Raw genomic sequence first — 16,295 nt, 5'->3', positions numbered from 1 at the left:
TGCTGGACCCAGTTGATAGTGTAGTCTACTTTTGTGGTAAAAACTCAAATTTGTCAAATAACCTGTAACGAACCTGGGACCTGGGACTGGTCCTCAGTTCCCCAGGGACCCCGGATAGTTGCCTGTTGGATTGCACCCTGTCGTGTGCTGTGTTTGGGTGGTTCCGACCTGGTGGTACAATATCTTTGAAACAAACGCATGGTAAGCGCCATAAAAAGCTCTCCCTGGAGCCCTGTGCGGTCTTGCTGCAGGGGGGTAATGATCTTTAATTAAAGAATGGATTCTAACATGGTGGCGGAACTTCTCCTACCGGTGTAAACGTTTCCATCGCTCTTTTATGATAACAGAAAAACCGTGTGAAGCAGAAATGTGACAACACTTGCTACGAGGCTTTCAGAGCGTTGACAGCTCAAGGTTTGCCCGTGCAAGAGCAACACAACGGACAAGGAAACCCCGAGGATCAGGGCCTCCTGTCCGGATGACACCGGCAGGACCCACCGGCCACACGGCTCTCCTTAGCTAGCACGAGCTAAGCGAACAAATGTCTTCCCTGGATTCGAAAAAAAATGGACAACTTAATTTCGACAATTTTATTTGAAACGTGTGGGAGTTGTTAAGGAGTTTTCTGTCACCCGATGGACGGACAACATCCTCTGTAGGACTGTGGGTGACTGAAAACTGCGAGAGGTTCTTCAGGTGAGACTTCTATCGCGGCTAACGTTAACGGAAGCTAGTTTAGGTAACATACCGTGTAGCTTTAGCTAGCTGTCACGTAACCAGTGATGTCATAGCTGCAAAAAAAGTGGTAAAAATTCTTCCGTTAATCGGTTCACAGTAACTTGACAATGCGTGGGAGCGTTTCTCTTTTCTTTTTGAAAAGGTTCGCCGGATTTTTATCGGTTTAACATTTGCTTTATCGCCAATGTTAACCAGCTAACGGTAGGTTGGTTAGCGTTAGCCGAGTTAGTCAACATACTGTCAATAACAGGAACCAATTATCCATCAACTGTCATGCAGTCAGTTCAGCTGAAACATCGGTTAACTTAAACAAAGTTTATGTCTGTGTCATTGAAGTTGATGTGAATAAACCCATTTTCTTTAGCAAGGTAACATTTGCAAGTTGTCAGACTAATTGATTACCAATTATTGTTTTTAGTATTTAGTTATTGTTATTGTTTTGGAGTGACTGTAATCCCCATGAAACGTCGCCTATGTGCTTTCAGATAAAGGTCCCTCCAGATTTGTATTAATTCTCTCCCTCACCAGTAATTTCCAGCTCTCTACTCATTCAATGAATCTATGGTTTGTCGTTTTGAATATCCACCTTGCATCAATAGCATTTAATGACATATTCACCTGCTTCTGAACATGCAGGCATTTGTAGGTACAAGTGGTGAATTGTGTGCCACTGGAAAGAATAAACATTAATGTCCACCAGAGTCTGAAAGAATCCTATTACACCCATCTTTGACATGACTCAGTATTTGTTTAGTACTAGCTCAATTGGTTTAGTTGACCATAAAACTACAACTATAAAATACTCCCTGACAACACCTGCTATTTCTAGAGTTCTTCAATGTGTAATTTAAAATAAACTTTTCCTGTCAGCTTTCCTACACAGAATGAAATTGTAATTTTATTTTTTTGTGCTACTCCCTCATTCTTGTGTGGCAGTTTTCTCTTGTGTGACAACCCAACCCAGTTCGTCCCATAAGTTACATGTTCATTCATTATTTGTGTCTCTCTTTCAAGGCATGATGGAAGGACTTCACAGCCAGGCTATAAGCCTGGACCCACGCAGGCAGGAACTGCTTGAGGCTCGTTTCACTGGACTTGGTGTGGCCAAGGTTAGCATCCCTTAATAGCATAATAGTTGTTTTGATGCTCAAAATGATCAGCTATTGTAAGTATGGATCGTTTGTGCAGCTGTTACAATTAAGAGGTGATGTAGCAGGAGTGGATCTGAATGTATTTTGTTGTTGAGAAATGTAAATGAGGGTTCCTTGCTATCCCTGCAGAAATACATTTGAGATATAAAAGAGTAGCTCCCAGTTTTCCTTCAAGCAAACATCCCTCAACCCCACTATGTGTGTGAATGCAAACATGAGCAGCCAGTCAGCTCTGTTATGTTAGTCGGGTCGGTTTAGAAAAGCTTGGAAGTCTTCTCTATTTCCAGTATTGACTGATGCTCTGTGTTCAAGAGTTTCCCTCAGTGGAATGATCTTGTCTCCTGAGCAAAAGCTAAACAAGACAAGCTCTGTCTTGGCTGACATGGGAGCTGGCCAGCAGCTCTTTGTTTCAGTGGAGACCAGTGACACTGAAATGGCACCGCAGCTGAAGCTCACAGCATCGGCTGCGTGCTATGCTGCAACCCTCCTGTTGAACTGGGTATTACTGTGTGTGGGAGTGTGTTTGACAAAATGGCAACCCCTGAGAAAGCAAACACTATCATTCCTGCGCCGGCTTACAATGTGAAATGAATTGTGACGTCAGCTCACTGTGGTATTAAAGTGTTATTTAAGGCTGCTAGTATGATGACTGCAGTCAATGTTCAAGACATTACAATGAAAATGTGTAGTATCAAGTTTATGTTGGGAGAAAAAATGTGAACATTTCTTGCTGTATTTGTGACCTTGGGCAGCAGACTGACAGCTGGCCTTAGAAACGTTAGCGTCCTGCACCAATTAGCCTGCTGTTTCTTCTCAGTCTCTTCAGGCTGTACAGCTGGCCATTAGTGGGATGATGACACCAACTAATTAAAGAATAGTAGCTTAAAAATGTGATGTGTGTGTTGCTGAGCGTCTTAGCCTAATGACAGTAATTTTAGAACTACAAGTTTTAGATGCATGTGCTGAAATTCCTACAAAAATAAGATACAAGGCGTGGAAAAATAATGTACACGTATCAGTGTAAAAGGGTTGAACATCAGAAGTATCATATACACCCTCTTTGGTGTATATGAGTACTATAAATTGTCATGTAAATAGCTCATATGTCTAATTTCCAGTCCCACTCACAAGGATCTACTTACCAGAGTAGCGCATGACCAATCAAGCAGGTCTAATGTGCGTGCGTGTGTGTGCGTGTGCGTGTGTGTGTGTTCTGTTTTCCAGAGTTCAGCCAACAGTGAATCATCCAACCAGTCTCTGTGCAGTGCAGGATCTCTTAGTGACAAGGAAATGGAGGTTGGTTGGGGAAAGTTTAAATAAAAAAAATCTTAGTGACTGTGCCTTCATCTGCATGCCCTTGACTATTTGTGCACGTTCTGGCTTTCAGTTGTATCCTTGGTGATTGTTTATGATTTTGACAAATGGTCAAGTATTATGTATGCAGTGTTGGATGCTAACACTTGGGAACAGTACAGTGTGTGTGGTCTATCCATATTTCAGCAACCAGGATTTTAACACATGAATTGAATGTTCCAGGTATAAAAAGTGTCAGTGACACCATATACAACCCAAAGGCAATACATTAAATACTGAACCCAGAAAAGAAGCTGCTAGTGTTCTTACTGCATTGTGGTGAAAAGTTTCATTTTTAGCGAGGAGTGCAATTACATACATATAATTAAAGATGCAAGGCTTCATTTGGTCAATTAAGTTTATTTACCATTACGTTAATGTGGCTAATGGAATAAACCTAATGGTGTAGAAGCTAAGCTGTGCTGCTTTTCCGCTCATGTCAGACCCCAGAGAAGAAGTCCAATGACCAGAGACGCAGGAAGAGAAAAGGGGACATCTATGACAGCAACAGCCAGGGTAAGTCCAAACTACTTACTGACAGAGAGAACACAAACAACATGTATGTGTATATGCTTAAGAACATAGTATATGATCAAATCATTTAAATGTTTTACTTCTTTTGTAGGAAAAGGGAGAGGGCACAAAATAAGTGATTATTTTGAGGTGAGTACTTAGTCTTGGTGACTGAATTTTGCATTCTCGCCCCTTTGCTGTGTATTGCTTCACTCTCAAACGTCTGTGTGATGTCTTCACTCTCACTTTCCGCCTGTGCCAGTATGGTCCTTCATCACATTCTTCCTAAATAACAACAAGTCTTCTTTCTTTCTGTCTTTCTTGTTTTCACTCTGTCACCTGCCCTGTGGCCAGTTTGCCGGTAGCAGTGGCTCTGGCACCAGTCCTGCCCGGGGCATCCCCATGCTGGTGCGCTCCTCTCCACAGCACTCACTGTCTAATCCTCTGGTGAGCACCAGCATCCATCTCCATGGCCTTCTTTCTACTGCTTTGTCTCTCCTTAGTTGGTTTGCTGTTAAAGCTTTAGCCAGTGTCAAATGACTCTGTTGATGCGTCTGTGTTCATTTTCTCTTTATTATCGGTATCCTCTTAATTGGAGAGGGTTGGTTAGCCATGTATCAATAAAGAGATGTTTTGTTTTATACCAAAGTCTGATCCATTTTAATATACATGTGTTTGGTTTGTCGAAAGTTATGAAATAGATCATTTACTGAAATATTTTTCTTTAGCTTGACTTTAACAGAAATGGAAAACAAGCACAACATCAAGTGAGTAGCATTGACAGGTCGGCTGATTGAGTGTGGTGGTTATTAACTGGGAGGATCAAATGTAGAATAAACTCATCATTGGCCAGAGAAACAAACTAGCTAATGTTCATGTTCTCACTGCTGGTGTTGTTGACGTTTTCAGATGTTACTTTGATTGTAGGTTTGATACAATGAGCTGGCATGTAAGGCAGGAAACGGTACAGGAGGACCATGTGTACATTATGTAAAATCGGTGCCTGCACTTTCAAATTCATAGTGGCGGTTGCTGACTATCTTGTGTATTAGTCTAATTAAGGTACCTCTTCACCTACCATTTTCATACCTCTATGTCATGATAATATTCTCATCACAACTACACAACCTTGTTCACTTCCTACTAAACAGCATGCAATGACTCGTTAATCCACACAGTGCTAATGTGTGTCTAAACAGGGCCTTATAGTGGTTAATAGTGCAACAAATGAACAAAAGCTGTCTGTCACGCATTTCGGCCCTGAATACTCCCACATTTAACTGTCATGAAAGAAAGACGTTAATGCTGATTGTGGTGTTGTTTTTGATAGCTCTCTTAATTAGCACGCTTACTTTAGTGTGTGTCATAGTCTGTAGTAGTAAAGTGTATATCGGTGGTACGTACGATTGTTTTTCAGGAACTCTCTAGTCTAGCATATGGTCTATTTAAAAGACCTGTATAGTGACAGATGTACGAACAACACAACATATTCATTAAAACTGTGAGATTTTATAGCACTCTATAATTACCTGCCCTTCCTAAATCCCTCAGGTCTCATAAAGCAAAAAATAATAGAAGTAACTGGACAACTCATCTGAGTAATTGTTTAATTACGTTACAATTCTCTCCCCCTTATTAGCTACACTATTTGTTCCTTTTAACATTTTCAGCTATTTCACAATCTCCCTCTGCCTGCTTTGTTACATCATTGTTATATTTTACCCTTTGTGTCTTTCTACCTTTCTCTCTTTTCTATGTCTCTGGAATGCAGTTTCAGCAAGGCAGTCCTTCGTCCACAGGCTCAGCCCACACAGACTCTTCATCTTGCAGCTCTGTGAAGACAGCCCCCACACCCTCATGCTCGCACAAAGCCAGCCAGGTAAACCACTGGCTCACCTGTGCCTCAAGTTAACACCAACTTTTCAGGTTTTTCCTTCAGTATACAGTATGTTTTTTTTTTAGTCACAATGTGAAAGGTTTTGAATTGAAGCACGCTTTGTATCTGGCTCAGACTTTTACAATTACCTCTTACAAGAACCGATGATTTTGTCCTTTAACGGAGAAAAGTATTTTTTTTGTTTAAAAAACTACTGCATCTTAGAAAAAATGTCATTTCAGATACTTAATAATTGAGTTTGACCAAACTTGTTGAGATGACGCAACTTCACACCTTGTTTTGCCATTTAAAAATGACACTAGTTGTTCAAGATGTGCAAGAATTAAAGGTCAACTTTTCAAAGGCCTTGCTCCCCACACGGCAGTTCCTCTGACAATACTTGTAACAAACATCCAGCTATCCTTGCAAATTACACTAATTGGCCTAATTAAAGGTCAACATTTTGAATTCATGTCTACTTTCCAAGATACCTATGTCTGATTTTGATATATTTAAAATGATGGTGTATTTTGTTATTGACTGGCCCAAGGGGTGTCTACATCAATCGAGTCTGAGATGTTAATTGTTGGCTTGTCTTTGTGTTTGCCTTTCTTCCTTAGTCAGATCTGACGCTGCTGAAACTGTCAGCACTGGAGAAGGACAAGAATTCTGACCTGGAGAAGAAAGAGGGGAGGATAGACGACCTGCTGAGGGTAGGAGAAGAAAATATTTAAATTCTGTCTTAAAAATCTGATGGTGGTGATTAGTCTGGAGCATTTGGACCATTGGAGAGAACTTCAGAGTAGTTAGCATTTTATTCCTGACAAAATCTGAAACTGAAATATCACATTAAAGTCGTCTAACAATGATTAACGTCACACACAGTCAACGATATGTCTGAATAAAAATGCCCATTCACAAATGTCCTTAATAATCACTTCACAATCAATGTGCTACTACTTGACACAACACCCCCAATAATTAACCTGCACCGGTCTGGTTGTGCTCGTTAATTTTCAAATGCCATTTTGGCTGAAAATACATTTGGTGTAAATGTCAGCAAGCTGACGCACGGATAGCTGTTGCATCATGTCAGTTTGAGAACAAAACAACCTTGAATCCATGTTGTCATTAGAATAAGATGTCAAAGTGATGATGTTTTTTTTTTGTTGTTTTTTTGCAGGCTAACTGTGACTTGAGGCGGCAGTTAGATGAGCAGCAGAAGATGTTGGAGCGCTACAAGGAACGGCTTAACAAGTGTGTCACCATGAGCAAGAAGCTCCTAATTGAAAAGGTGGGTGTATATATGCATTTGCAAAAATATGTTTATTTAAAAGAGGCAGCTTGTGTTAGCTTGTTGAAGCGTGCATGCCCAATTTTCAATTCATCTTTTTTCGTAGTCAAAGCAGGAGAAGATGGCTTGCAGGGACAAGAGCATGCAGGATCGTCTGCGTCTGGGCCACTTCACCACCGTACGGCATGGAGCCTCCTTTACAGAGCAGTGGACAGATGGATATGCCTTCCAGAACCTCATCAAGTCAGCATGCAAATATACACAAACATGTGTTTATATGTTGTCCAATCTGCATACAAGGATGTTTACACTAGGTTATTCTTGCCTGTTTTAGGCAGCAGGAGCGAGTTAACATGCAGCGAGAGGACATTGAGAGGCAGAGAAAGTTGTTGGGAAAGAGGAAACCTCCCTCCATGGCTCAGACGCCTCCACCCAGCCTGGAACAGAGCAAACGAAAGAGCAGGAGCAACGGCCAGGAGAATGAAGCGTAAGATTACAAATAATGGCTCAATTACATCACAGTAGATATTTCACGTAGACCAACTCCAAAATACAGAATAAGCCAGAAAGGAATTGTGTAGCTTGAATTTCATTATTTATTTTTTTTTATCTTAAGAGCAAATGTAATTATTCTAAAATATATCCTATTGGTTATAAGTAGTTACATACTGACAGTTGGAGTTTTATCTTAGCAATAGAATATCAGTTAGACATAGACTTGTACAGATATATAATAAGGAGGCTTGGTATTTCCATTTGATCTGAAGTAAAAGTGTAGCATATAAAGTGTTTTCTTCTTCACAAGCTTACCTGGTTATAATGTTGTAAATTACTGTTGCCACTTTATCTCACACAGGTTATCACTGGCAGACTACCACGAGCAAGAGGAGATTTTTAAACTTCGAATTGGTTTTCTAAAAAAGGTACCAGTTCACCACCAGTTTATCACAGTTTTGAGATTTGTGGAACCTAAAGACCTATAGTACTGCTCTCACCTGTTTCCATTGACTAGGAAGATGACAGATGTGTGTGTTTGTATGCAGGAAGAAGCAGAGATCCAGGCTGAACTGGAGCATTTGGAGCGAGTAAGAAACCTACACATTCGTGAGCTGAAGAGAATCCATAACGAGGACAACTCGCAGTATGTATCATCTCAGTTTTACATGCTTTCCACAAGTTCTGTAGTTTGCCTTTAAAGTTTGAAAGAGACAAATGTTTTAAGAAAGTCTTGTTTTATAGGTTTAAAGACCAGCCCACGCTGAACGACCGATATCTGCTATTACACTTACTTGGAAGAGGTGGCTTTAGTGAGGTTTTTAAGGTAAGCTTGTGCCATTCACACTTTGTCTATCTACTTCCATTCTTTACGAGTACCAGACTATATTTTTTGTATTTATGAGTGGGCCTTTTTAAATAACATAAGGTCAGAATTAAATTGCGATGAGACTCCCAACACTCTGTATCCAGTAAACAGCGACTGATACAGCATTCATTGTTTGCAGGCTTTTGATTTGACAGAGCAACAGTATGTGGCCATTAAAATCCATCAACTTAACAAGAACTGGAGGGAGGAGAAGAAGCAAAACTACCACAAGTGAGTCTGCACCTCTTTTCACCGTGCCTGGTCTTTTTTCTTTTGCGTCATTGGAAATGTTTAAAACTAAAATGAACTTTTATACGGTGGACCTTCATACTGAAAACTGTTATTTGTGATGTTTTTTTACAAAGTTACTAAATGGTTTATGTCTTTTCAGACACGCCTGTAGAGAGTACAGAATCCACAAAGAACTTGACCACCCTCGAATAGTCAAACTCTACGACTATTTCTCACTCGACACAGACTCGTAAGTGTCTCATTCTACATATAGCTCATAAGTGTCAAAAATGAAAATATAATGCTTGTATATGCCACATGTAAGTGCTAAACATAATATAGTGCTAAAAAGGAGAAAACGCCTTTTAAGCAGCTATAATTTATATTTTTAGAAAAACAATGTGTTGTACGTAGTGATGAACCTTCAGAGACTTTGCACCTAAATCTGCAGCTCCCATGTACTTTACTCAGCTTTTCAGCTCATTGATTTCCAGTCTGCAACCTAACTGTTTTGGTTTACTCACCGCTTCTGTACAGTTGTTTTCTGTGTAAAAACTCACTGTACCCTCCGTTCTCAGTACCAAACGGCAGACAGACAAAGTTAGCAACTAGCTAGTGAACACAGTGGAGCATTTAGCATCTAAAGAGCCAGATATTTACCTCAAGAGTTAAGATGGATCTAAAAGGCTGCAAATCCTTAAATTCACTAGTTGGCCAGAAACATTACTCAAAATTAATGATGATGTTGATCATAACTGCTAGAAGTGTAAATAAGCAACTGTTTACTCCAAAGTTTGCTAAACCAATTTAAAAAGTGATGAAAACTTTCCAAATGATCTGTTGGATTACCACTTGCAGGTTCTGCACAGTGCTGGAGTACTGTGAAGGCAATGATCTGGATTTCTACTTGAAGCAGAATAAGCTGATGTGCGAGAAGGAGGGCCGCTCTATCGTCATGCAGATTGTCAACGCCCTCAAGTACCTCAACCAGATTCGCCCACCCATCATCCACTACGACCTCAAGCCCGGTATTTTGTCATCCCCCTTATAGAATAGTAACTAATTACAAACCAAGATCAATATTTACACATGTTTGTTTATCGAAAAACATATATTTGTTGCTCAAAAAAGGCAGTTTACAGTCATATGTTTGTAATTGTACTTTTTACGGTTCTATTTACTGTTCTGGTTTCAGGAAACATCCTATTAGTTAATGGCACATCTTGTGGAGAGATTAAAATTACTGATTTTGGCCTGTCCAAGATCATGGATGATGACAGCTACAACTCAGCAGATGGCATGGAGTTGACCTCTCAAGGAGCTGGGACCTACTGGTACATAGAGACACATCTCACTGCATTCAGTAACCAAGAAACAAATATGGCTGCATAAGTTTGTAGCAGAGGCTCAGTCTTTTGATATGAATGTTGTCAGTTTAATTCACTTCCCCTCATCATTTAGAAAAGTGTGCAGAGAGAACCTATTTCAATCTCATGTTGTGATCGTGTGGCTCACAGGTACCTGCCTCCTGAGTGCTTTGTGGTGGGCAAGGAGCCCCCCAAAATATCCAACAAGGTGGATGTTTGGTCATTAGGGGTCATCTTCTACCAGAGCTTATATGGACGCAAGGTAAGCACTTAACTGCATTCTTTAACAGGGATTTTGTTTTTCAGCTCTCTGTTAACCATCTCCCTTTTCTCTTATTCCAGCCGTTCGGTCACAACCAGTCGCAACAGGATATCCTTCAAGAAAACACCATTTTAAAAGCCACTGAGGTGCAGTTTCCCCCCAAACCTGTGGTCTCCACGGAAGCAAAGGTGCAGTGCTCATTTCTCTAAAAAACTATAATGTCACACCATTACACTTACGCCTGAAGCAATATTAGTTGCAAGTAGCCTAAGCAAGAAATAATATTTGTTTCTCTTCATAGGCCTTCATTCGACGTTGCCTGGCTTATCACAAGGAGGACCGTGTGGATGTGCTGCAGTTGGCCAGCGACCCATTCCTAATGCCCCATATTCGCAAAGCCCTAGCCAGCAGCACACCTCAGGCCCCTCCTCTTCCATCCACCTCCGGCTGCTACGGCAGCAGTGCCTCCAACTGAAACGGGCTGAAAGAAACCGGAATAAAACCCTGGTGAGGACAAAGCCACGCAGAGACATTTCATACTTCAGACTCCTCCTTTGCTCTCTTGATTGTGAGTGGGCAGAGAGTATGATGGGGTGTTGGAATCCTAAAAGTGTGAATGGAACCAAAATGATGGATGAAGCGGTGATGTAGTAGGAATTGTGCCCACCACGATCATCTAAGTGCTAAAGATGAAGGGCCGGTCTGTGCCTGTGGGCTCAGTAGAACCCAAAGATTTGCCCATAAGCATGCACTAACAACAACCTTTCAAGGAGCACCCGGAAAATTGCACAACTGACAAGCTGAGAAGTGTGCCATGTGTGGACCTGTACTCTGTGGGAAATTTAGAAGAAGCATTCATGAAATGTCATCCCATTCTGCTTAAAATGCATCATCTAGCAAACTATTTTCCATAACTAAAGTGGTCAGTTTCAAATATGTATCCCTATATGTTTGAACCTTTTAGAAAGGGCTCCTACAGGTGATAAGGAATGACTGATGACCAAAGTTGAAGGTCTACCTTGTTGACATGGCACTATTAGAGGTTCATAAATATTGTAATGGATAACTGGAAGTCAGTTTATTTTAATTAAGTCCATATTTTTCCATGAAATTTACCCCCTCTAATGTTTTTGTTAACCTTATAGGGGGGCTGACTATGAGTGAGTGCTGTAATAAGAGTTAAGATTACACAGAAATAATTATGAAACCATTAAAAAAACACTTGATTAACTCTGCGGTGTCTTAACTTGATCTGGGGAAATTACATAATACTTAAGGGGGACTGATGTTTGTTTTTTTACCAAGTTCCATTCAGAGTATTTATCAGTTTAATCATTCATGCTGTTGCCATTGGTATACTGTTATGTGTTTCAATGTTGGCAATTGTGTCAAATGCATTTAAGAAACTCTCCACACCACATTGTTTTTCACAGCATGAAATGTTTTATTTACTCAAATCCCACCATTAAAAGTATCCATTGCATATAAAACAGACAAATGTATTGTTATGGTGCAGAGTATGAACACAAAGGAGGTGGAGCTCTATCAGTGTACCTCTAAAAACAACAGTTAACCTGCAACGTGTGTATGTAAGTGGCAAACGTGATGACTGCACTCAAGGTAAATGAAATACTGACACTTGTTGAATACTAAACGCGTTAGTCTATAACAAATCCAACCGTGACCCTAATATCACAGCCAACTCCTGCAGCTTATGTAATAGGGACGGTGGAGAAATTTAGTGATTTCAAAGGTGTGCAGTGCAACCAGAGAGCAAGGACACCTTGATCTTGATAAAGTGGTTAGAAGTGAATTTGGTGAAGATTTCTTTTAAATTACATTCTAGCCTTAAAGGAAATGGTTCTCTTAATGCAACGTCAGCTCTTCAGAAAAAGCCAGATATCAATTAGGGAAGCAGGCGATAAAAAGAAATGAAGACACGCACAGTTATCTCGTTCTGCTTGCTCAGGGAGACGTGACAACACACCGTGCCTGTCTGTCATGCTTCCACTGTGTAACATGTAAAAACACAGACAATCTGGACTGAAGATCTAAAACATTGCTTCATGCTTCTTTTGTACTGAAAAGACTTGCAAAAATGGAACACACAAAACCATTTATTTTCCTTTGGCCAAGTAAGTAATAAGATTCACACAAAATCCATCCATCACACATCATATGCAGCAGTATCCAAAGGCATTGTCCAGAGAGTCTATCTGTTGTAGAACTGCGACGTGACCCAGGCCAGTCCCCACTTCAGGTTGGTGAGCATGAACTTGAGCGCCTTGGTCCACTGCTCCTCAGAGTTGAATTGCGTTTTGATTGAGTAGGAGCCGCCGCTGCCGCCAGTGTCCTCGATCTTGCCCTTCTCCACATCCATCCTGAGACATGGAATAAAACGATGAGTTGCTGAAGGTTTCCTGACACTGTGGCCACCAGGCCAGTCTGTCTGTTTCCAGCTTGGTTGGCACCAGTGCAGAGTATATGTAGTGTAAATGAATCAATTGGACTTTAAAATGTGACTGTTGATACTGTGAGCTTTATCAGGCTATTCACATAAGTAAGTGTTTGGGCTGGAGGCCATGCTTTAATCATTAAAACGGTTTTATAGCCAAAGCTTTCCCAAATCTCCCTTATTTGCCCCGAAAGCATAATCAAAAGTAGACAATTCCCCGCCTAGAATAAATCAAGGTAATGGTTTCTAATGTGCTTTCAAACGTCATTAATATTTACAGCTTGCACACTTGTGTTTATTGTCAGACTGTGCACATCGTATCTGACCTGTATGGAAGACAGAAGCCAGTGTCTCCTTTTTCCACCTCCTCTTTGAACTGCTGGACACAGTCCAGAAAGGCCACCATGGCGTGGTCAAATTTATTGTCCCAGAAGAACCTCAGGCCACCTGAGCAGTACAGAGGAAGTTCCTGGACAAACCCAAGACAGGAAGAAAGGGCAGAATTGGAGCCTGGGGGAGTTTTTATATGTTGGGGAGAGCTGTGTTTGAAAATCTTGTACCGGTATGTATTACCTTGGACTTGTCTGTTAGGGACTCCAAGTATGAGTGGTTTCCGTACGGGACAAGGCGATATCTGACGAGAGACGTGCTATTTGAGCTTCATTTTGCACCGACTGGCAGAATATTTGTAATAAACGGTAATTGTGAATAACTGACGTAAAAAATAAAACAAATGACAATGTGCACCTCTGGAAGCGCAGCCCCATTTTGTTGGCCAGAGCGTGCAGCAGCAGCACAGTCTGCCCCCAGGCCGCGTTGATCTCATTCCACTCCACTGGGACGCTGGGAAGTCGACCCAGACGGAAGTTGTTAATGGTTCCAAACTGGCCGCTGTGCCTGGACCAGAACAGAGACAAACAATCCACATTCTCAGTCAATGGGCATCGAATTCATCTTTGTCCCGGAGATCTATATTAAATATCTGCTAGGTCATGATTGATTGGTTAACATAAAAACTAAATGATTAATTTGTAGCATACAGTGTGTGTGGCATAGCATACCAGATGTGGAAAGTGGCGTTGAAGACATTGGTCTTTTTCAGGCGATCTAGCTGTATCTGGCAATAACGCATCTGGTTGTCGACACTCTTCAGCTCATCATCCAGTTCCAGCTGCTGCCGTTTAAACTCGCTGTACTCCTTCTGGTACCTTTTGGCACAAAGCAGTGGAAGGACACTGAGCCGTTAGCCACGGTCTCATTTGTAGTAAATGTTCACACACACACACCCTTGGGTCACTCACTGGAGCTCCTCTGTGTCCAGCTGCTGAGAGTGGACCCTGCTCTGGGTCAGCTCCTGGGCCACAGCAGCCCTCTGCTCCTCCACTGTCTCCAGCTCCTGGACCAGAGACTCCTCCTCCTCCTTCAGCTGATGCAGCTCTGCCAGCAAGGTCTCCTCTCCCTCCACCTGCAGGTGTGACAGCAACTCCAGGCACTGTCTGAAAATACATTCACATACAGTGGGTCATTAAAAACACACACACACACACACACAGCTTATAAGGAGGCATTGAGAATATTTGCTGTGCACCAGCTCACTTGTAATTCTGGCATTCGTTCTCTGTGATGTTGAGCTGCGTGTCCAGGTGATCGAGCAGGGTGTCGGTACATTCCTCACACAGCGGGTGGTCCACGTCCGTCTGTCCCGACATGATGTCAAACAGGTCACTGGTCACCTGGGTGGGATTGGATCAGAGTTACAATGAGTCCCCCCGAACAAACTGCTTTGTCAACAGCCTAATTGTTTGCTATTCTTGCCAGATGTAATGGAATTTTTCATTTCACATTTTTCAGCAAAGTGAAAGTAGACTTTACCTTTAGCCTACGACTAAGATTCTCCATGGTGCCACCATCCGATGCTTCTCCAATCAGTGTGAAGCTGTTGGCGCTCTCTGTGGACATCATTCTGAAGGGCAGGATAAAGTGGTTCAGTCAACTTTGCTGCATTTGTAAGTCTACCCACAGATCATTTGACAGAATCATAACAAGAAAATACTCAACACACATCAATTAAAATCAATATTCAGTTTCTTTTTTTGTAATGAAAGGACTTGAGTGCTCACCGTGCAGGAGGGATGTATTTTCTTGACACTCCATCTTGCTTGCTTTCTACAAAGGTCTCCTGGAAGGAAAATATAATTGTGAAACACTTACGCTTGCTAATGTTCATATCTTATTATGAAATGATTGCTTGCTTAAATTTTAGGTCTTCTAAAAATCTTGCGGGTTAGATTTTGCACACATGTAATATGCTCTGCAATTGTATTGTACATATGGAGTATTTTTCATACTTAATATTTGTATGTATCCTATTTAACTTTGCTTGCTGCTGCCACAAACAAATCCCCCCCTGGGGATAAAAAAAAGTATAACTGTCTATCTATCTATAACTTTCATATGCCTATCGAGAGCGGATATATTAGGGTTACTGAACTCGACAGTATGGTGACAGTAGTTGCTCAACACAATCGCTCACATGAATTCCAGTTATTTGCAGATATGTGTCCTGAGTATACTTTCAGGATATTTTATATGTGTGTGTGTGTGTGTGTGTGTGTGTGTGTGTGTGTGTGTGTGTGTGTGTGTGTGTGTGTGTGTGTGTGTGTGTGCGTGTGTTCTGCTGCACCAACCTCTGGTGCTGTTTCCCCCTCAGTGATGTCAGCCTGTTTGCTGTGAGTTACTGTGACCAACGGAGCTAAGGAGGAGGAGAGATGGAGCAGTTTTAACGCCACTACCTCTCACCAAACGTTACATTTTACAGCACCGGTGATTTATTCTCCCGGGTATACTTACCAATAAGTTCCTGGATTGTGACCCGATCCAGCACGTTGAACGACGTGTCCAGTTTTAGCGGCTGGCAGCAGCGCTGACACACGAAGCTGACCTGCATGGTTGTGCTCGACGACTTGGAGCCCTCCATCGCGAGCTACAAGAACACGCGCAAGGACATTACAAAAAGGACTCTGTAAACAGCGAACATGTGGTGATTAGTACTACTGACAGATGGACTGCCAACATCTCTGTTGATCAAAGCTGTCTTGCTCGTGAACGTTATCTGTTTTGCTATAAACTCCGAGACGTTAGCCTTGCAGCTAGCGCGCGTGTAACACACATCGACGGTGCACAAACACAAGATGGACTCACTGTCGCTTGTGAAGAATGAAGATTTTTATTGCATAATAATCCTGATTGGCGCGCGTCCAAAATTAGAAATCACTTCTAATATGTTTTGCGAGACCGTTGCATTTTGCACCTCGGGACTTCTCTTTCCACTTCCTTGTTGTTGTTTTCGGCGGATGTGACGTCAGGATTAAAAGTGGGAAAGTCACGAGGGGAAACCACCCCGAAAGACCGTAAACAAATAAGAAGTACTGATACCACACACACATATATATATATATATATACATATATATATATATATATATATATATATATATATATATATATATATATATATATTTTAAATACCGGATTCTAACTTAAAACATTTTTTTAAAGTTGGAAATATGCCCGTTTATAACAACATAAACAACTCGGTGATGTTAGAATTATAAACATGTATACATCGACTGAAAAGCAATGATGTCATGTACAATACAATTATATTGTATATATTTATATTATATTCACTAA

At 41.2% G+C, this 16,295-nt stretch overlaps 2 protein-coding genes across 2 annotated transcripts; one reads left to right on the top strand and one right to left on the bottom strand.

Moving 5' to 3' along the window:
• The first annotated feature begins 606 nt into the window (after positions 1 to 606).
• Positions 607 to 10,628, top strand: LOC306753289 (serine/threonine-protein kinase tousled-like 2). The gene is made up of 21 exons (XM_079237160.1): positions 607 to 696; positions 1,753 to 1,847; positions 3,114 to 3,185; positions 3,686 to 3,758; positions 3,868 to 3,905; positions 4,110 to 4,202; positions 5,527 to 5,634; positions 6,252 to 6,344; positions 6,815 to 6,925; positions 7,032 to 7,168; positions 7,260 to 7,412; positions 7,782 to 7,848; positions 7,969 to 8,066; positions 8,165 to 8,246; positions 8,428 to 8,519; positions 8,680 to 8,769; positions 9,378 to 9,547; positions 9,715 to 9,853; positions 10,037 to 10,148; positions 10,229 to 10,336; positions 10,450 to 10,628. Exons 2-21 carry the CDS (start codon positions 1,755 to 1,757, stop codon positions 10,621 to 10,623), a joined length of 2,103 nt encoding a protein of 700 aa, XP_079093286.1. The 5' UTR covers positions 607 to 696; positions 1,753 to 1,754; the 3' UTR covers positions 10,624 to 10,628.
• A 1,008-nt stretch (positions 10,629 to 11,636) lies between these two features.
• On the bottom strand, positions 11,637 to 15,934 carry becn1 (beclin 1, autophagy related). The gene is made up of 12 exons (XM_079237161.1): positions 15,805 to 15,934; positions 15,454 to 15,586; positions 15,291 to 15,355; positions 14,724 to 14,782; positions 14,476 to 14,566; positions 14,200 to 14,336; positions 13,905 to 14,099; positions 13,665 to 13,811; positions 13,351 to 13,500; positions 13,177 to 13,237; positions 12,930 to 13,072; positions 11,637 to 12,529 (listed from the first exon to the last, which is right to left on the bottom strand). Exons 2-12 carry the CDS (start codon positions 15,578 to 15,580, stop codon positions 12,361 to 12,363), a joined length of 1,344 nt encoding a protein of 447 aa, XP_079093287.1. The 5' UTR covers positions 15,581 to 15,586; positions 15,805 to 15,934; the 3' UTR covers positions 11,637 to 12,360.
• Between the last annotated feature and the right edge of the window lie 361 nt (positions 15,935 to 16,295).

The sequence above is a fragment of the Taurulus bubalis genome, assembly GCF_910589615.1.
Source record: "Taurulus bubalis genome assembly, chromosome: 2".
Taxonomy (NCBI): domain Eukaryota; kingdom Metazoa; phylum Chordata; class Actinopteri; order Perciformes; family Cottidae; genus Taurulus; species Taurulus bubalis.
This window is presented reverse-complemented; position numbering and strand designations above follow the sequence as displayed.